Source organism: Aquarana catesbeiana, linkage group LG01 (genome assembly GCF_042186555.1).
Source record: "Aquarana catesbeiana isolate 2022-GZ linkage group LG01, ASM4218655v1, whole genome shotgun sequence".
Lineage (NCBI taxonomy): Eukaryota > Metazoa > Chordata > Amphibia > Anura > Ranidae > Aquarana > Aquarana catesbeiana.
The window spans coordinates 880,395,107-880,417,786 of record NC_133324.1 but is presented as its reverse complement, the minus strand read 5'-3'; the positions used below and the strand labels follow the sequence as shown (position 1 = coordinate 880,417,786).

Below are 22,680 nucleotides of genomic sequence, written 5' to 3'. Positions count from 1 at the left end.
TCCATCAGCTCATCCCCCACAGTTATTACCTTTTGTTTCCACTTGACCCTCCCTTCTAGATTGTAAGCTCTAATGAGCAGGGGCTCTCTGAACCCTCCTGTATTGATTTGTATTGTAAGTGTACTGTCTGCCCTCATGTTGTAAAGTGCTGCGCAAACTGTTGGCGCTATATAAATCTTGTATAATAATAATAATAATAATTAGAGTCTCTCAAAATGTGATGGCCATCTCATCTTTCAAGACCTTTTGTAAGTGTGCCCTAGGACTGTGTAGTGCTGTACCCTACGCTAATACTCCACTAGTATGTGGTAGCGTCTGAAACAGTCACCGATGCAGAGACCAGGTTGGTCAGGACAGGAAGGACAATAAAAGCGGGTGTCACGCCTAAATCCATGTTTTCTGCAGACACGACATCTTCTTTGGGGTGTTCTTTGGGCAGGGGTATCAGGGAGGACATACAGAAAATGCCTCTCATGCAGCCGGGTCACTGCATTTGCATTGGGAAGTTGGGCCACAGCACCATCTGGAAACAGAAGGGCTGTGATGATCTCTTCCTGGAATTTTAGGAAGGATCCAGTTCATCCTGAAGCTTTGTGTAGCACATAAGCATTGAGCAGAGCCAATTGGAATAAATATACAGACACTTTTTTATACCAGCATCTGGCCTTACGGGTAGTTAAGTACAGCGCCAACATCTGGTCGTTGAGGTCCGCCCCTCCCATGTTAAGGTTGTATTCGTGGACACAGAGGGGTTTCTCTACAACACCAGTCGCCATTGGAATTTGGACTGCCGTATCTGCGTGAAGGGAAGACAGAACGAAAACATTCAGTGAATCCCTTCACTATACTGCAAGCAAATTATTACTTCTCAAGCAGGCTCCCCCCCCCCCCCCCGTATAAGTCAGGACTGTACAAGCCGTTGGGGGAAGCCCCGGTGATTAGATCGCATGGTGCCATATGCGCCAATTCTACAATCAAAAAGGTGACTAAAACGTTGCACGGTAATAATTGTCCATGTACAAGTGGTACCCCTTTCCGCATAAGGGTGACACCATGTCCCACACAATCTTACCAGCGCTCCCTATGTAGTCTGGGCAGTTCCCTGGCTCCACGTGACTATCTACCCTCGTAAACCATAAAACTGTATGTATAGCCTGTTGCCCTGTCGCAGAGCTTATACAACTTGACCCCATATCTGGCACGCTTGCTGGGAAGATACTGTTTGATAGACAAGTGGCCAGAAAATTTAATCAGGGACTCCTCAATGCAGACAACTTGATCGGGAGTAAACAAGGCTGCAAACTATTGGTTGAAGTGGTTTAGGAGGGGCCGAATTTTGTAGAGCAGATCAAATCCAGGGTCACCCCGAGGACGACAGAGTTCATTGTCATTAAAATGCATGAACCGTAAGATCTGCTCATATCGTGTCCTGGTCATGCAAGCAGAGAACACGGGCATATGATGAATTGGGTCAGTGGACCAATATGACCGCAACTCACTTTTTTTAGTTATGCCCATGAGGAGGGATAGGCCTAGAAAGGTCTTAAATTCGGAGACAGTAATAGGCAGGGCTTTTTTTCTCAAACAATAGGTGCTGGAACTTAACCACGGCCCCACAAAACCCCTCCCCCTACACACACCCTCCAGATCACATCAAATAGTGGGTGTGTTCAGTCAAATTATCGAAAATAGTAGGAGGGTCTTAAAGGGGCATTAAATACCAGGATTGCATTACATACAGAGTGCAGTGCTGTCACTTGTAAACACAGAAACCAGACTTCTGTGTTTTACAAGTGATTGTGGTGAGCAGGCACCAAAGGGTCTGAGCCAGAGGTGGTGGAACTGAGTTCCACCAAGTTCCCCCTGAAAAAAAGCCCTGGTAATAGGTTTCCAATCTCTGGCAAGGGCCAATTGGGGATTAGTGGCGATGAATTGACCAGCATACAAATTGCTTTGGTCCACAATAGATCTATAGAGATCTATAGATCAGCGATCTATAGAACAGCGAATAAAAATCAAGTGACGTAAAATCAACTGTTTCCATCTGAATTCCGGGTTGGCCGGTGAATGGGGGAAGTACGGGCACTGCAGAAGTGGTGGGCTCCCAATTCGGATTGGCAAATGCAGCAGGAAGGGCACTATGGGCTTGAAGGGCCTGTCTTTGTCGTCTTGGTGGCTGTGGGACACTACTTGTGCTAGCCACCTCACCAGCTTGAACTGCACTTATGGGACTCGCCACGTCACCAAGTGTTACTGCAGTGCTGGATGTATGACCAGGATGTACTAGGCCACTGGTGCTTGCCAGTTAACCAGAAGGATGAGCGGCACTAGTACTGGCTCTCTGCTCCATACGAGAGCCCTGCAGTTCTTGCATCTCAACAACAGCAGAAGAACGGGTTCGGGTACGCCTGACCTTGGCAGGGACCACTACTCCATTGTCAGAGCTATCTGTCAGGGTGCCACTGCTGTTTACCGGTTCGTATTCTGAGCCTGAAGCTGACAGATGGGTGACTTCCTCTTCACTCTCATCTGTCATGTTCAGAAACGTGTAGGCCTCTTCACTAGTGTACCTTCGATTGGACATTGTGGCCTCTAAATTTACTGGTACAACTAGTGAAACTCACAGAAAAAAAGAGTACCTGATTGTCAGCGACTGCTTCAAGCGCTACCAAAAAAACTGTTAGCGTTCACATGGATCAGGCCTGACTCTGCGAAAGCTGCAGTTATGTGTGTTGTGTTTTGTAAGTGACAGTGATCGATTGATACTGCTCTTGGGTGGGCTGGGCGGAGGAGCTAAACGCAGGTGCTAGCAGATTTCTGGGCTAATCCCGCTAACGCTGCATTTTTGGGAACCCTAAACTGCTGGGGACGCTAATATAGTTCTGATCAGATCAAAGATATCAATTCATTCAGACACTATACTACTAAGGGAGAGGTATGGTGCGTGTGTGGGCGCTACTGGCACTAATCTGATGCTGCCTGGGGCGGCGCAGACCCTAACTGATGTCACCCGCCAGTCGATCAAGGGGTTAAACCTTTATTCAGCAATATATGGCGGGTACCCTGACGCTATAAAAACCTGACGCTGACAGTGACTAGCTAACTGGCTAACTACACACTGACGGGGGTGATCAAGGGGTTGAACCTTTATTAGGTCTAGGGACCCCCCCATCTGGGCTTACTACTAAGTACCCTAACGCTGAATAGTGTCACAAATGACACCAGTACAGTGATCAAAGAAAAATGTGAAAACTGCACTTTGTGACACTGTGACAGGGAGTCAAGGGGTTAACTGGGGGGGGGGGTCGGGGGGTGAAAATTGTGCCTACGTGTACTGTGTCAGTGTAGTGTTGGTGCAACTCACGTTTAGATGTCCTCTCTCTGGAACGGAAAAGAATTCCAGAGAGGGAGATGACATCACTTCCCCTGCCTGTGTTTACACTTACAGGCAGGGGACAGTCTCCCATTCGCAAGAACCGATCACTAGGTCCAGGCCACAAATCATTGTCTGGGCCTGGAGACTGATCGGTTCTGAAGCAAATGCGTGGGGAGCACGCGCACCCCCTAGGCGGCCACGCGCCCGACGTACAGCTATGACGCCGCGCCCAGGGGAGCCAACCTGCCGCAGTTTAACTGCGGCAGCTGGTCCGGAACCGGTTAAAGTATCTTTATCCATCACACAGTGTTTGACCCAACTATTTATTATCCATAGAGCTCACTATACTCCTTTAAAACTGTATTCCTGGGGTAAAGCAATTACATCTAACTGCCCAAGATGCATAAATGGTACAGGTACACTTATACATATGTTGTGGCGATGCCTCAAATCGCACCGCTACTGGGAGTCCATATTTGATACTTTGAACTCCTTGTGCTCCACAGAAGTACAGCCTGACCCAAAAATAGCATTGTTAGGGGTTATGCTGGAAAAGACTCTGCCAGTTGAAATGCAAGTGATGTGGCTGAGAACTATGTACATGGCACATTAACTTATTTTGCAAAAATGGATATAAAACTCTTCACTAATGACAGATCAATGGATTAAAGCAGTTAATCTTAATTTAAGACGAGAGGAACTGACCTATAAACATAGGAGATATCCTAAGAAATTTGAAAAGATCTGGCATTGGTGGTTAGTCTAATCTGGTTGAGCAATCAGATGAGTACATTAATGATATGGGATATTAGGTGAGAAGTACCATACTGGAGTGAATTAAGAAAAAAGTGTGTGTGTGTGTGTGTGTATATGTATATATATATATATATATATATATATATATATATATATATATATATATATATATATATATATATATATATATATATATATAATATATAATATATATAAAATAGGTACCATCTTACCGTCTTGGAATAATGCGAAGGAAAGAATTGAAATAGGGTTTGATGAACGCAGATAGAGAGGGGAATTTTTTTTGTTATTTATTTTTTTGCACAGATGTTGGGTGGGGCAATGTGATGGTAATGTCATAAGTGTCTATCTTTGTAAAATGTGAAAAAAAAACAATAAAAATTAGTTGATTGAAAACAATATTCTTATTCTCCAAAAAATAATCCATATACATCTAACACTTAGCAGCTTTCTAATCTATTTTCGCCATCACTTCTGTTTGTTAGGAACAAGCAGTGCACGTTAGTTGCGGTCATGTGTACTGCTCTATGCAAACTACACATCCTACAGTTTATAGTTCTTTTCAGGAGTGAGCAAGAGATGGTGGCTGTGTTCCTACATACAGTGGGACTATGGGGAACAAGCGTAACCACCCTCTAAAAGGAATTCACTCTTAAGCAGCGGTAACAGAGTGATTCTTTGTGCTGGCATTGCCCAATCAAAGTTGATCTGATCCATCTCGGAGGCCCTGCAGAAATGAGAAGGAGAAGAGCAGGGGGAAGAGCATCCTTCTTATCTGTGTGTCTTTTTGTTTCCATTATGTAGATCCTAGGAATGACATGTGCATTGAATGCGATGGCCGAAGGTTTACTGTGACCAAGTTTGAAAAATATGGAGGAAAAGAGGCCACCAAGAACTGGAAGAAAAGCATTTTCAGTAGTGGGATCCCAATGGAAAAACTATTGCAGGTATGGTGATATGTTAATAGAAACCACCCAGCCCAGTGAAAACTACATTTGTTACTTTCACCGTCCACTTTTCCAGAAAATTATTTATTGGATGAATTGTTGTAAACTGCATTAAAGCAAATTCCAACAATGCAAAGGACATTGCTTACATGTTACAAGCTGAAAGAACAAAAAACATAATATATCGCAACTTAGTTAAAATGCCTGCATTCATTTTTATTTTTTCAGGCTAAGAACATTTTTGGCAAGTACAGAAAATACCTATTGACCTTGCCAAAAATTAAGTGTTCTAATCACTTCCTGTAAACTAACTTACATAGTTACATAGTCTGGCTGAAAAAAATACAAGTCCATCCAGTTCAACCAATAGAAGAAAAAACAATATTATACATATAACCTCCTTAATCTCCTCTTTGTTAAGAGAGAATACATTCAGTTCCTTCAATCTATCCTCATAGAGTCATAGCTGAGCTCCTCTATGCCTCTTATCAGTTTGGTTGCCCTTCTCTGCACTTTCTCCAGTTCCCTGATATCCTTTTTTATGAACTGGTGCCCAAAACTGAACTGCATATTCCACATGGGGTCTTACTAATGATTTGTACAGGGGCAAAATGATCTCTCTCTCTCTCTCTCTCTCTCTCTCTCTCTCTCTCTCTCTCTCTCTCTCTCTCTAGTCTATGCCTCTCTTAACACAAGAAAATATTTTGCTCGCTTTGAAAACTGCAGCTTGGCATTGCTTATTATGATCTACCAGAACACCCAGATCCTTCTCCACCATTGACTCCCCCAGCTGTTCTTCTCCTAGTATGTATGATGCACGCATGTTTCTAGCCCCCAAGTGCATAACTTTACATTAATCAAAATTAAACCTCATTTGCCACACAGTTGCCCAATTAAACAGTGCACAGAGGTCGGCTTGTAAGTTGGAGACATCCTGTAGGGACGTTATTCCACTGCATAGCTTGGTGTCATCTGAAAACACTGAAATGGTACTTTTAATCCCAGACCCTATATCATTTGTAAATATATTAAAAGGTAAGGGTCCCAACACTGAACCCTGGGGTACACCACTGATAACCTTTTTGATGACCATTCAGAGTAAGAATCATTAACCAATACTCTTCCTAAAAATTAGCAACCATGGCTTTGAAATGAATCCCTAAATATTAGAAACAATGGCTTTGAAATGACAGAGCTCAATTCTTTTAGGATCCATGAGTGTATGCCATCTGGTCCAGGTGCTTTATTCACCTTTATTCTGTCTAAATATTTCTGGACCATATCAATTTGGAGCCATTGTGGTTCATTTGGGGCTGTGTCAATACCATCCCCATTATGGACATGAGCTCCCCATGCTCCTTTGTATACACAGAGCTGAAGAAGGTATTTAATAAATATGCCTTCTCTTTGTCCTCAGACAAAACTTAAAAGAAAAAAAATCATATTTTTTCTGTAAACTAACAATCACCATATCCCCCATGTGATGGAGACGAACAAAGGAAGACATGTTTGAAGTCTGTGACTTGAGTTCCACACCAGAAGTCAATCATCCAGATACAAATTCATTGCAGGAAAAAAGATTTAATCATAGAGCCATGGTTTTTTCAGATTGAGTGTAGCCACCTAGGGACAGGATGTGTGTTATTTTTAGAAACTAAAGGGAAAATAGCCTGAAAAAAAGAAAGCTATAGCAGCTACCACATCTAAGGAATGTTAATTTGCAATATATTCAATTTTTGATTTGGGCAGCCAGGGGCGGTAAAAGCAGGCTGTTAAGGTGCGGTTTCACTGCAACGCTGGCCACCCACCTAGACTAGGACATGGAGCTGTTCAGGGCTGTACACATGCCATGGCCACATGGCTTTGCAAGAAATGCAAGCAAAGGGAAGCGCATACCCTAGCGCAATAAACCTCTTTATTGATTGAGTTAAAATGATATACTTATGCACTCACATGCTCCAAAGGTGTCATCGTGAACATCAAACTCAATCTTGAGCCCTTGGATGTAGGAATCCACCTCCATTAAACCCCTGTAAAGACACCACTTAATGCTGTTCACTTGGCTTTTTGTGTCCTCTCCCTGTGCCACTGTGTATACAGAGAGGAGGGAGAGCGGGGTGCTGGCCTCACTAAAGTCATAAAACTTACAGGCGCCGAGGTTGGGAGGGAGACCGGCAGTCACTCAATGGAGTGGTGTGCACCTGGAGAAGCTGTGTGGATTGACGTGGATGCAGTGCATTTCAGGGGCATGGCCTCCTTTTTCAAACATCTCTTCGAACATGCAGATTCTTGAAAAAGGAGGTCAGGTCAGCTCCAGCTTATAGGGTGTCAGAAAATAATGACTAGAGCTGGTATGTGGTAAATGGAGGACAGATTTACCAAAGGACCTTGAGAGAGCCCAATTGTCAGGGCAGCTTCTCAACTACTTGCCACTTAAAAACACTTATTCATTGTGTTGCAGATCTGTCTTTAATGTGAGTCAGCTGCCCCAGGCCCAGTCATTGTTGTGGGGCCTAAAGAAGCTGCTACTTGAGGCCGTATTTCCTGCAAAAGCTATGCCTGAGGGTGCAGGAGTGGGGACACAAGGAGAGGAGTAGCTGCAGGTACACTGGCCGGTGGAGAGGCCTGGAAACTGTGAGAGAGGGTGTGGGAGTCGGATATACTGTCAGGAGGATCTGTGGGACACACTGGCAGGAGGAGCTGCAGGCATGCTGAAAGTGAGGGAGCTGGACACATTGATAGGACTGACCACAGGGGAGCTGGGGTACTGTGAGGGCTCTGTGAGTACTGAATCAGGGGTGAAACTGAGGCACTGTAATTAGCGGGGAGTATAGTGAGTATTATTGGAGCACTATGAGTAAATTGGAGTACTGGAAGTAATTTGGAGTACTGGGAGTAATATGGAGTATTGAGAGTAACTTGGAGTACTGGGAGTGACTTGGAGTAATTTGGAGTACTAATAGCAATTTGGAGCAACTTGGAGTACTAGTAGTAATTTTCAGTACTGGGAGTAACTTGGAGTATTGTGAGTAACTTGGAGTACTGTGAGTAATCTAGAATAGCTGTGGATAACTTGGAGTTTTGTGAGAATAGGGAGTAACTTGGGGCATTGTGAGTAACATGGAGTAATGTGAATGATTTTGGAGTAACTTGGGAGTACTGTAAGTGTTTTTGGAGTATTGTGAGTAACTTGGAGCATTGTGCGTAACTAGAGCACTGTGAGTCGTCTGGAGTGACCTGGAGTTCTGCAAGCAATTTGGAGTAACTTGGAGAATTGTGAGTATTTTTGAAGTATCTTGGAATATTGCAAATAACTTGGGCTCTTTGTGAGTAATCTGAATTAACTAGGGGTACTCTGAGTAATTTGGAGTAACTAGGAGTATGTGAGTACAATGAGTAACTTGGAGCATTGAGATTGACTGGGGCACATGATACTAAGCAGGAGGAGAGGATGCTGTGTGACCAGTGGGCAAGAAAAGGATGCCCATTGAAAATAATGGAGGATGAATTACAGCCCCCACCAAGCTTTGCAACAGTAAGGGAAACAGATTTTCCCGGGCAAAATTTGCTCCACACGTTGACTACCCAGGCAGAGTGTGTGAGAGGACCATGCTAGGGATGCCATCTGAGAGAGAGCTTGTGGCAGCGAAAGATCACTGCCATGCGTGGCACGACCAGAGACCGCAGAGCATGATCTGAGTGCAGAGGGACAAAGTTGCTGCCAGGATAAGGACCTGGTGTCCTGCCTACCATAGACACCATGTGCAACCCAGAGTGAGCGGACACCTGATCGGATGGTTCACTGCTGCATTGCTGGGTCTGGACGAGAGAGCTTTGTGGCTGCTACTTGTTAACACCTACCAGCTTCCCTTTAGCTCTAATACTCCCTGCACATCTTATTGATTGCTTTAAAGTGAACCAACAGTTACCGGGCCCCAATGCTTAGCCAGCTTTGTTTTTTGGGATGTTGGGGTGGAGAGCGAAATTGCATGGGGAGGGGCAAGACAATGTTTGCCCAGGGTCCAAATAATAATAAAGACAGCCCTGGAAAAATGTACCTTGTGACCATTGCCACTAGATCAGAAAATGATAGATTACTGAACGTTTTACAGTTTTGCTGCAACAGGAGGTAAGGGAAAATCTTCCAGTGGGGACACTTACAATTTCCCCTCCCTTTAGAAAGATTTGCTCTTAATTCCTTTTGTAGAAGAGGAAATCTCCTCAATGGGACACCCTCAACCAAAATGACAGAGGCCTTAACAATTCCCTCCTGTATGCAAAACTAAGTAAAAAGTTTTGGATTTAGATATACTTTAACTAAAGTGATTCCTTTCATTAAGCCACTATCGTTAAATGTGTTTATGTGTATGCGCAATCACCTTTTTTTTTTTTTTTTGTAGTTCCGTATCCTGAAATTGCCCAGAAACATTAAACGTAAGTGTCTCTCATCATATGTGTAAAGATTTTATAGATATACCTCCTTCACACTCCTTTCTGAGAAAAGCCTGGAGTGTGGGGGTGCTGCTGCATCAAGCAGCTGATTAATTGGAATCAACACAGAAGAGAATATGGGGTTGATTTACTAAAGGCCAATAGACTGTGCACTTTTGAAAGTGCAGTTGCACTCTGCAAGGGCAGTTGCTCCAGAGCTTAGTAAATGATGGAGAGCTCTGCTGACTTCCATCATCCAATCACATGCAAGGAAAATTACAAAAACAGCATTTTTGCTTACACGTGATTGGTTGATAGAAGTCAGCAGAGCTCTGCATTATTTACTAAGCTCTGGAGCAACTGCCCTTGCAGAGTGCAACTGCACTTTCAAAAGTGCACAGTCTATTTGCCTTTAGTAAATCAACCCCTATATGTCGCCAGTTCATCATGGATCCTTATAATTTAAAAGCTATTCCATCACAACTAGTGCAGGTGCAATGGATAATGAGTCAAGGAAGTCTGGATGGCCGCACTGCCGTGAAAAAAAGCACCTTTATTCCATAAAATGTTGCAAGTCACATGAAAGTGGTTACAGAGGACAAAAAGCAGCTAACGCGTTTCACATCAATGGATGCTTACTCAGAGTTATGAGTAAGCATCCATTGATGTGAAACGCGTTAGCTGCTTTTTGTCCTCTGTAACCACTTTCATGTGACTTGCAACATTTTATGGAATAAAGGTGCTGTTTTTCACGGCAGTGCGGCCATCCAGACTTCCTTGACTCATTATCCATTTATCGTGCAGAGCCGGCACCTGTGTGGCTGTGGGAGTATCATCTTCAGACTGGTTTAGTGTTTGGTATCCTGTGAGCGGTTTTTGCTGATTTTAGTGCAGGTGCAATGTTTCAGAGCCATAACGAAGGGGTCCTGCGTGGCCCTAAAACATGGTATCTGCACTAAATATGATGTGATCGGTTTAATGACTATCTGCATTATTTGGTATGAATTCATGGTGTGCTGGTGACTTATATTCACCTCTAAAGATACAACACAACAACTAATGAATAGTGCCAACTTTTCCAGACTCTTCCTGGTTTGAGTGGAGGGGAAGGAAGATTATGGAGTGTGCTATGTCTGCACACTGACGAGCAAAGTTTTTGGTAGCTCTGGATAATATTTTTCCCCGTGATGTTGAATCCACATAGCATGATCTAGCAAATGTATCTCAAAAGTTTACTTTTAAAAATGGTCATAAGAAATGCAGCACAACAAATTCAGTTCCTGCAGTTGTTCACAGTGATCTGCCACTGTACCTTATGGATAGTGTAAGACGCTGTTCCAGTTGTGGAGAGATAGGGCATTTCATGTGCCTACAGTTCTCTCACATCATGAAGCAACATACTGGAGGAGGCAGTACACACACTATTAACCAGTTAAATGTTTGTGGTACAATAATATATTAATATATAAACTTTAAAAGAATAAACGATTATACATTAATGTCACATTTAAATCTAAAATATAGCATAGTATAAGTATACTATACATATATACTGTATACTCACCAGCTACTTTATTAGGTACACCTGTTCAATTGCTTGGGAACACAAATTGCTAATCAACCAATCATATGGCAGAAACTCAATGCATTTAGGCATCTAGACGTGGTGAAGACAAGTTGCTGAAGTTTGAAACCGAGCATCAGAATGGGTAAGAAAGGGGATTTAAGTGACTTTGCACGTGGCCAGGTTGTTGATGCCAGATGGGCTGGTCTGAGTATTTCAAAAACTGCTGATCTACTGGAATTTTCACGCACAACCATCTCTAGGGTTTACAGAAAATCATCCAAAGAAGAGAAAATATCCAGTGAGCGGCAGTTGTGTGGATGAAAATGCCTTATTGATGTCAGAGGTCAGAGGAGAATGGGCAGACTGGTTCGAGATGATAGAAACAGTACTGTAACTCAAATAACCACTCGCTACAACCAAGGTATGCAGAATACCATCTCTAAATGCACAACACATCTAACTTTGAAGCAGATGGGCTTCAGCAGCAGAAGACCACACAGGGTGCCACTCCTGTCAGCTAAGAACAGGAAACTGAGGGTACAATTGCACATGCTCACCAAAATTGTACAATAGAATATTGGAAAAATGGAGCCTGATCCAATGAGTCTCGATTTCAGCTGCGACATTCAGATAGTAGAGTCAGAATTTGGCGTAAACAACGTGAAAGCATGGATCCATCCTGCCTTGTATCAACAGTTCAGGCTGGTGGTGGTGGTGTAATGGTGTGGGGGGATATTTTCTTGGCACAATGTCACGGCCTACCTGAGTATTTTTGCTGACCATGTCCGTCCCTTTATGACTACAGTGTACTCATCTTCTGATGGCTCCTTCCAGCAGGATAATGTCACAAAGCTCAAATCATCTCACCGCTGGTTTCTTGAACATGACAATGAGTTCACTGTACTCAACCTCCACAGTCACCAGATCTCAATCCAATAGAGCACCTTTCCAATGTGGTGGAATGGGAGATTCTCATCATGGATGTGATGCTATCATGTCAATATGGACCAAAATCTCTGAGGAATGTATCCAACACCTTGTTGAATCTATGCCACATAGAATTAAAGCGGTTCTGAAGGCAAAAGGGGGTCCAACCCAGTACTAGCAAGGTGTACCTAATAAAGTGGCCAGTGAGTGTACTTTTGCAGTGATAAGCAAACTACACATAAGACAGTCATGAGATATTTTTCCTAAACACTAAGCAAAAGTTAATAGGGACACTTTAGCAGCATTTTTTTTACTACAGCATTTTGAGTTCTTGCTTTAAGTTCTGCATGTTGCCAGTTTTTTCCTTCACTGAAGATCTGTGTCTGAAGACCTAATTTATGAATGGGTGTTATCTGTACAAAAAAAATTATGAATGGGAGAGCCACCAAGTTCAGCCTTGTCTAGCTGGGAGAGAAGATATGGCCATGTTCTTGGAAGCAGTGGTGGACATGGAGTACCTACCAAAGGGCACTTGCGTAAGAACAGTTTTTGGGCCCCCCATTCAGCTACTGCCCAAGTCCAAAAGCCAGAAAGATTTAGAGTCCTGAGAAAAAGAGTGGATCACCACTACCTGCTCTGCTTATATTTGGTGTTTTTAATTAAAATTATAATTGATTCTGGCCAATAGCTAAATACGTAGTTGAACTAATGTACATTTAAGAACTGTTTTACTTGCCAAAGGCTTTGTAATTTAGTATGACAGGTTTTGTACTCCTACAAGGCAGCACAGGCAAATCTCTGATCTGCAATACAACATGAGAGACACACTGGGGTTTATTTACTAAAGCTGAAGAGTGCAAAATCAGTCTCACTTTTGCATTGAAACCATTGCCAAAGCTTAAAGTGCTTGTTAATCCATATTATGAAGTCTATGCCAGCCCCTCTATTAGAGCTGGCATAGCACACTGTACCTGTCTTTTCTAAAAACGAGGCTTGTAAATACATGTTTAGACCTTTCTTCAGGCTGGTCACATGACTCGTGGCCACTGTACTGCTCCGATGGATGGCTTCTGCAGGAGGGGCCAAGATCTCCCTCCTAGAAACTGGCCGAGAGTCACATGACCAGCCTGTGGATGACGAAGGAATATACTCTGATCACGGTAGTCAGGGTTCAGCAGCCATGATTTTTGTGGTCAGCACAGAGAGGGGGGATACAGGAAGTAGAGGGATCAGGGAGGTTTTTTACCATTTAGAGGGGTGCAGATTACACAGCACAAACGCTTCAGCCCCGGAAGATTTTTTTTTTTTTTTTTTTTTTGACAGTAAAAGTTTTTATTTATTTTAAAATTTATAAAATACAAATAGCATGAACATAATCAGTACAGTATTTGCCACTAGATCATAACTCAGTGGGATTTATCTGTTGCCAGGCAAACGGAAAATCAAAGTTACCAAAGGTGAAAAGCAGTCTGTAGTAAAGAATATGTCTACTTTTAACTACCAATATCAAGTGGTTCAGTACAAATAAGGGGGGGTACATACACTTTATACAAACAGAGATATTCTTAGCTTGTTCCTAACATTCTCCTGCTAGAGATATAACGAGAAGGAGACCACTTCGGACCGAGGGGGGGGGGGGAAGGGAAGGGAGTGAACAGGGAAAAGGGGGGAGGAAGGAAGGAGGGGAAGGGAGGAAAAAGGGGAAGGGAAGAAAACAGGGGGGGGGGGAGGATGAGGGGGGGGGGAGATAAATCAGAGGATGACCCGCAGCCACTCTCAGCTCTCCAGTAACTTATGGATGCAGTACCATAACAGTTGCGTATAATAGGAATTCACTGCTTAGGCATCCGACCAGTGCGACCATATTTTTTCAAATTTTGCCGGGCAGTTTCTACTTTCATATGTAATTTTGTATAATGGAAGGACTTTATTGATTGCATTTCGCCATGCGGCAACTGTGGGGAGCTCTGTACCCTTCCATTTCAACAGGATTTCTCTTCTTGCATAATAGAGGGCAGCCCCGGAAGATTTTACCCCCTTTCTGACCAGCAGTGGTAATTTTAGTCTTAGGACTAAAATGGCATTTTAGTTTTAGTCCCATTTAGTCTTCTGCAATTGTTTTAGTTTTAGTCGTATTTAGTCGATTAAATCTCCAGTACATTTCAGTAATTGCAATTTAGTTTTAGTCATAGTCTTTTGACTAAAATGGCATTTAAGTTTTATGCCGTGTACACACGGGAGGACTTTTCGACCGAACTTGTCCGACGGAATGAATCCATCAGACAATCTGTGTGTGGGCTTCATCGGACCTCCAGCGGACTTTTTCGGTCGAAAATCAGACGGACTTTAGATTTGAAACAAAAATCCGTTCGTGTGTATGCTAGTCCGACAGACAAAAACCGACACTAGGCAGCTATTGGCTACTGGCTACAAATGTCCTTATTTTAGTCCGGTCATATGTCATCATGTACGAATCCGTCGGACTTTGGTGTGATCGTGTGTAGGCAAGTCCGTTCGTTCGAAAGTCCGTCAAAAGTCCGTCGAAAGTCCATCGGAAATACTGTTGGACCTTTGATGCTGAAAAGTCCGCCCGTGTGTACACGGCATTAGTCTCATTTTAGTCTTTTGACTAAAATGGCTTTTAGTTTTAGTCGTATTTTAGTCATCTCAATTGTTTTAGTTTTAGTCGTATTTTAGTCGACTAAAATAGTATTCATTTAGTCGACTAAAATGTTTTAGTTATTTTAGTCGACTAAAATGTTTTAGTCGACTAAATTAACACTGCTGACCAGAGGACTTTTTGCGATTCAACATTGTGTCGCTTTAACTGACAATTGCGGCGGTCGTGCGACGTTGCACCCAAGCAAAATTGACGTCTTTTTTTTCCCCACATATAGAGCTTTCTTTTGGTGGTATTTGGTCACCTCTGCGGTTTTTATTTTTTGCGCTATAAACAAAAAAGAGTGCTAATTTTGAAAAAAACGCATTATTTTTTACTCTTTGCTATAATAAATATCCCCCAAAAATATATAAAAAAACGATTTTTTTCCTCAGTTAAGGCCGAAATTTATTCTTCTACATATTTTTGGCAAAAAAAAAAATCGCAATAAGCGTATATTGATTGGTTTGCGCAAAAGTTATAGCGTCTACAAAATAGGGGATAGTTTTATGGCATTTTTATTATTAATTATTTTTTTTTTACTAGTAATGGCGGCGATCTGCGATTTTTATCGTGACTGTGACATTTTGGCGGACACATTGGACAATTTTGACACATTTTTGGGACCACTGGCATTAATACAGCGATCAATGCTGTAAAAATGCATTGATTACTGTAAAAATGTCACTGGCAGTGAAGGGGTTAAAACTAGGGGGCGATCAAGGGGTTAATGTGTTCTAACCGAAGGAGGGAGGGGACTGTGCAGGGGAGATGACAGATCGCTGTTCATACTCTGTATGAACAGACAATCTGTCTGTTCTCCCCTCAGAGAACCGGAAACTGTGTGTTTGCACACACAGATCCCGGTTCTCCGTGTGTCAGCGGCGATCGCGGGAGCTCAGCAATGATCGTGACCGTCGGGCACTCGCTCGGCTCGGGGGGGGCGCGCGCCCCTAGTAGCCACAAGGCAAAGCGACGTTACATAACGTCGTTTCGCCCAGCCGTGCCATTCTGCCGCAGTACAACTGTGGCGGCTGGTCGGCAAGTGGTTAATTAAACAAGCTGAGGTTAGAAGCTGATTGGTTTCCCTGCAAAAGTGAGACTAATTTTACACTCTCCAGGTTTAGTAAATAAACACTATTGCTTTTGCTTTTCCATTCGTACCCTGATCAGGGGTCCACAGTCAATAATAACTGACTGCCCCCCCATTCAGACATGCGTTTTTTAGCATCTGGCAAAGGGGAGTTTCCCAGCATTGAATTTGTTTGCAGCCCTCGGCCTCTGACATCTCAGATTTGCAAAAGGAAGTCAATGCTAGAAGACTGCTGTGACCAGCACTGTGATCACATATCTGAATACGAAGCTGGTGGCTATATACTGCTTGAAACCTGCCACTGATATTGCAGTTGAGGTCTGAATGGGCCACCAATCCGACAAATCTTATTTGTATTGAATTATTTTTGTTACAGAATTTTTACTGCTTGACTTAAGCTGCAGGTTCTCTGCTCTTCTTTTCATCTTATCTTCTAGGAACCCTGTAGGCTATATTTTATACAATTATTCCTGAAGATCCCTATGACCTGATTAAATGCCAGAATTAAAACGAGGGGACACGGGCTTCATATCAAATACCCTCCTTGTCACAGCTACCAAGCAGCAAAGAAATATACACATGAAATCTTTTATTCTTTGACAAACTAAGGCCCACATTACTGGCAAGTATTAGAATGTGTGTGACAGCTATCATGGAACTTTATGGTTAAAGCCCATTTGAAGTCTCGCACCTTTTTATCTTTTTATAGTCCTGAACTCACACTTATCATGATTTGTGACTGATTTATGCTTATAAATGCCTTAAAATGAATTTTTATTTCAGTGAAAATCCTGTCTACAGCTGCACCTTTCACTACAAGTTTCCTTAAAGTGGAATTAAACTCAGATTTTTTTTTTTTTTAAGTGCCCCAAGTGGTTTATGCCATAATGTGCTAGTATGCACCACATATTAGCATTTTATGACATACTGTACATACCTGTCCAACAATGCCCTCCAGTGCTCTGTTGTCACTGCTCCCGCTGGTCCCAGGTCCTCCCATCTTCTCCCATTCTTCCTTCTGGGCTCTGTCTATTCCGCCGCTTGAATGGATAGGCCACAACAACATTACTTCCGCGCATGTGCATGGGAGTCACAACATCACAGCACGGTGTACATTTCCTCTGACAGGCAGGAGAAAGCGATTGTAACAGAAGAGACAGATAGGGTACCTTCTTCCATAAAAACCCTACCTGTCTCTTTTAAAAAAAAAAAAAAAAATTAATCTGACTTTCATTCCGCTTTAACTAGACATACAGTACAGTGGAAGGGAGATGGTGTGTTAGACAACTTACTGTTACTAAGAGCACTTAGTTAACAGTAAATTGAATGTAAGTCAATAAAAATAGATGTGAGTAAAATGTCTATCTGACGGTTTATCAATTTCTGTGACTTCCTTTGGGCTTTAACATTTTACATTGTAAAAAATTAACAAACACTCAAACATATTTTGACCACTGTTTGAATTTATACAATGGGGAATGTCAAGAATGGGGTTCTATAGGTTTATGCAGCGGAGGAGGCATTGGGGCAGTGTAGGGTGTTAAATGCTTATTAAGCAAGGTATGTAGATAATTTATACATGCTTCAAGCAAGCATCAGTCATTCAGAAGCTTAGCCAGTGTGTCAAATAAAATGTCAAAAAATACTAGCTATTCTCTTATTCTCCATTCAAATGTCACCCTCATCTTGAAAAGCAACAAATCATTTATATGAACTAGAGCAGCCCACCTTCTAATTACTATAGTGATCTGTGAAACTGCATGATGTACAGTGGATCTGGAAAGTATTCACAGCGCTTCACTTTTTCCACATTTTGTTATGGTTACAGCCTTATTCCAAAATGCATTAAATTGATTGAAAGTTTGTTTGAAATCTTTGCAAACTTATTAAAAATAAAAAATGAAAAAAATCCCATGCACATAAGTATTCACAGCCTTTGCCATGACACTCAAAATTTAGCTCAGGAGCATCCCGTTTCTACTGATCATTCTTGAGTTGTTTCTACAACTTGATAGGAGTCTACCTGTGGTAAATTCAGTTGATTGGACATGATTTAGAAAGGCACACACCTGTCTATATAAGGTCCCACAGTTAACCATGCATGTCAGAGCACAAACCAAGCCATGGAGTCCAAGGAATTGTCTGTAGACCTCCGAGGCAGGACTGTATAGCGGCACAGATCTGGGGAAGGGTATAGAAAATTTTCTGCAACATTGAAGGTCCCAATGAGCACAGTGGCCACCATCATCCGTAAATGGAAGACGTTTTTGGAACCACCAGGACTCTTCCTACAGCGGGCTGCCTGGCCAAACTGAGCGATCTGGGAAGAAGGGCCTTAGTCAAGGAGGTGGCCAAGAACCCGATGGTGACTCAGCTTGAGTGTTTCTCTATGGAGAGAGTAGAACCTTCCAGAAGAATAACCATCTCTGCAGCACTCCACCAATCAGGCCTTTATGGTAGAGTGGCCAGACAAAAGCCACTCCTCAGTAAAAGGCACATGACAGCCCACCTGGAGTTTTGCCAAAAGGGACCTGAAGGACTCTCAGACCATGAGAAACAAAATTCATTGGTCTGATAAAACAAAGATGGCCTGAGCGTCATGTCTGGTGGAAACCAGGCATCGCTCATCACCTGGCCAATACCATCCCTACAGTGAACCATGGTGGTGGCAACATCATGCTGTGGGGATGTTTTTCAGTGGGAGGAACTGGAAGACTAGTCAGGGTCGAGGGATCGATTAATTCAGCAATTATGCTTGATGAAAACCTGCTCCAGAGCGCTCTGGACCTCAGACTGGGGGAGGATTCATCTTCCAACAGGACAACGACCCTAAGCACACAGCCAAGATAACAAAAGAGTGGCTACGGGACAACTCTGTGAATGTCCTTGAGTGGCCCAGCCAGAGCCCAGACTTGAACCCGATTGAACATCTCTGGGGAGATGTGAAAATGGCTCTGCACCGATGCTCCCCATCCAACCTGATGGAGCGTGAGTGGTCATGCAAAGAAGAATGGGAGAAACTGCCCAAAAATAGGTGTGCCAAACTTGTAGCATTATGCTACTAAGACTTGAGGCTGTAATTGGTGCCAATGGTGGTTTAACAAAGTATTGAGCAAAGGCTGTGAATACTTACAGTATGTACATGGGTTTTTTTTGTTTTTTATTTTTAATAAATTTGCAAAGATTTCAAACAAACTTCTTTCATGTTGTCATTATAGGGGTATTGTTTGTAGAATTTTGAGGAAAATAATGAATTTAATCCATTTTGGAATAAGGCTGTAACAAAATGTGGAAAAAGCCAAGCGCTGTGAATACTTTCCGGATGCACTGTACAAATTAATCTTGCACCATGCTGTCGATGGAGATATTGCTCCATTCTACTGGAAACCAGGGCCAGAAAATCTAGGACTACTGTCCTCATCTGCATCTTCATCAAAACATATACCAATACCCAGAGGCTGCTGGTGGATTTTTATTTTGGGGGGGCGGCAAACAAACGCCTCCCTGTGTGTCTCTCAGCCAGTCATCCAGCCCCGCACTTACCCCATCTAGGTTCTGGGCGGCAGTGCTCCTACAGATGGCGGGCATCTCCTCCTCCTCTGCATCATGGCGACTTCCGCCGTGCGTCTCCTCCCTCCTCCTCCTCCTCCTAGGCGTCCAATAGGATTGCCTGTCCTTTTAGCCAATCGTGTGATGGGTCTCAGGACCCACTTCCTGATTGGCCCGGGAGGAGGATTAGTGTGAGAATAGCGAATATTCATTCGCTATTCTCACACAACTGGGTGAGCCCACCCTTTTTTAAGCCTATTAGAGCCTCTGCCTCTAATCACATGCTTCGAACCCCCCCCCAATTGGAATCCATGCGCCGGTGCCCTGCATGTAGATTAAGGGGCCGGACGCATGGATAGGAGGGTGGCACCCGTCTCAAACCCCCCCCCCCCTAATGGAGGGGCTGACACTGACAATACCTCCACACAATTTTCACTAAGAACACATTAAACAATCCCACCACAAACAACTTCACACTGTCCCAATGCCTCCATTGCATATACTCATAAAACCACTTCTCCACCCTCAGCCTTAGAAGACCACATTGTTTCCGGTCTGATCAGCCTACATGGTATATGTGCATGACATCAAAGCAAGAAGTCAACTCAGCCTGTGTATGTGGTCACTCGTCTAAAACCAATTGTATTACTTCCTGCAGAAGAGATAAAATGCTGAATCTATGGATCAGTCAAATTAAGACAAATGTTTGCATTAATAAATAATGGGCTTCGGAATAGGTGGCAGGTTCTCATGTACTGTATATTGCTGGCTTTACACGTATCTTGTTATTTGGGTTTCTGGTTGGTACAACAATGTTTTTTTAGGACTTTTTATAACAGGTTTCAATCACCTATGGAACAAATGTAAATACAATACAAATGCATAAGAAGGTGTACATATATTATAAGGTATATTTGATACATTAAAAGGTATAATTGATCAAAGTGAAAAATAAAACTCTTCGGAGCCTGATGTTAATTCCCTCCACTGCAGTTTAAAGTGGAACTGCAAACAGCTATAACAGAACTGCATACAGCTATATACACATTGCAGATTTTTCTGCCAAGGGATTTGTTATGCTGTTCAGCCAATCTTGTTGTTTACACATCATTTGCCATACTGCACTGAATGTGGAAATGTTAGAACCCCATTAGGTTTTTATTGCTGTCTGTGTCTCTGCTGGGTGAATGTTGAGCGCAGGAAACTCTCAAACTCCCCCCCCCCTCCCCCCACGCTGTCAGAATACACAGATAAACACTGCAAGCATTGTGTGCAAGCACTGATCGATTGTTGGTTTTCCAGCATGACTGTTGCCAGTGGTTAGACCGGCTTCTGTAGAACTGACAGGGGTACACATGTACCGAAAGGAACCAGCTGTCTTTTGGTACTCATGTTCCCGGCTTAAAAGAGGCTATCGCATGACTTTGAAGAGATCTCATTGTACTTGTTTTGTCTCTGGGACAGATAGTGAAGGCAACAGGGCACAAAATTAAAAAAAAAAAAAGCTGATATGATCCTAACCCTTCAAAAACGACAAACTCAAGAACTACAAAGAAACGTTTTGGCCTTACACTGGATTCGCCTGAAGTTCCACTTAAACTTTGTCCTTCCTGGAGTTGTTGTAGATCCCATGTTATTAACATGTAGAACAAGAAAGAAGTTTCCAGTGGACTTTGGTAATTTTTTTTAAGACTATTTTATAAAAGCTTACCGGTTTATAAGCAGTGTTTTTATATCTTTTTTGTGTTTACTTGTGTAAATTTTACAATTGCTCAGAAAGAAACATTTATTACAGGGAGCATCCATGATACTGAACTTGAAAAGCAGGCTGGGTCTTTTTATGAACCTCCTCTAAATTATTTAAGTCTTGTCGTTAGCGCAATGGCTGTAAAGAAGAGCCTGCAGAGATCTGACAAGGCCATCTCCTTATTCACCTGGCTGGCTTCTAAAGCTACCCTTCCCTCAGGATGAGTGCTATTGTACCGGGGATTGCAAGTTAAACTCCTGTGCTTATAGTATTTGAAATTTAAAATACCTTTAATTATGCTTAATGAACTAATAACTGCATTAATTGCATTAATTATTTTTATATCTGCCTGGAGTTCAACGTTAGGTCACATGTCAACCCCAATATTTGAATGTAGTAAGTATTGCTGTTTCGTGCTGTTCACAATAATTTCACATCCATATTTATCCAACTTTGATCTTTTACTTCTGGCTTGCTTCATTTTTGGTGCACATCAGTGGGTGACTGATAAGTAGTGATTTGGCGAGTTCCTTTGGACCCCTTACCTATTTACCAAACTTCTTTAATTAGTTAATTTCTAGCTAGTAATCTGCAAAAAATAACAAAGGAACAAATCCTACCAATCATGGATTCCCTCATCATTGCACCACAAAAAAAGGAGTTATTCTATTAGTTTGTGAGCTGATCTCGAAAAACAATTGGGTAATATCCTCGATACCTTTTTGGATTTGCACTAATTTGCACGGAGTTCGCTAATACGGCTACAATCACTTTGAGTTGGTCGCTAAGAGTTTTTGGAATTAAATCTCAAACAGTATTTTTTGTATGGACCTGAAAAAATAATAATAATCAGAATTACCAAAAATTTAAGTAGTGGTTTTCAGAGATTATATTGGCACAGAAAAGTGAGGTATGCCCATATAGGGCAAAGCAACAAGTTTATTTGGTGCCCCCCCCCCCCCCCCCCCCCATCCAGCAGCACATAGTCCCCTTTTCTTTGCTCCCTGATGCTCTGCATGACACTTCTAGAACAATGAGAAAGACTTAGTATAGGGCCATGTCATTTACTGTACTTCCCTTCCATTGGACAGTGCTGGTACTTGAGGAATGGGCTAGTACTGTCACATGGTGGGGACTTAGAGCATATATGGCATGCATGTCCTTCCGTTGTCACAATAGTGGGCATCCTCTGGTGCATGTATGACAATAAATGAAGCATGTATTGATCAGTGATACGTGATTTTGCTAGCTGAACTGCTTAGCCAATATTTTCTTAAAACAAAAAAAAAATTAAAAAAAAGCTATTTACATATATATATATATATATATATATATATATATATATATATATATATATATATATATATATAAAATTTAGGCTATTTTAGTTTATTTCAGTTCTTTGCACTTGTGGCCTATTTTATGTGCATTTTATTGTTTTTTTTTTGTATGCTGTCACTTTACTGTTGTCTTTCTACTTCTGTTTACAGTCTGTTTTTTTCTTTTTGTGTTAAAAAAAAAAAAATAAATAATAAGGCCATTGAAGGGCCATTTTTGATACAAGAACAGGTATAGAATAGTTGAAAGAAGGTTTTGTATTTGTTAAA

The 22,680-nt window shown here is 42.2% G+C and overlaps 1 protein-coding gene across 2 annotated transcripts in view; it reads left to right on the top strand.

Moving 5' to 3' along the window:
- LOC141117622 (uncharacterized) overlaps window positions 1-22,345 on the top strand; it is a 72,483-nt gene extending 50,138 nt beyond the window's left edge. For both annotated transcript variants that reach the window (XM_073610570.1, XM_073610562.1), the window contains 3 exons: window positions 4,958-5,100; window positions 9,501-9,534; window positions 16,215-22,345. In XM_073610570.1, the coding sequence (XP_073466671.1) occupies window positions 4,958-5,100; window positions 9,501-9,534; window positions 16,215-16,225 (188 nt within the window). In that variant the 3' untranslated portion in view covers window positions 16,226-22,345. The remainder of the gene's footprint in view (window positions 1-4,957; window positions 5,101-9,500; window positions 9,535-16,214) is intronic.
- Window positions 22,346-22,680: the final 335 nt, after the last annotated feature.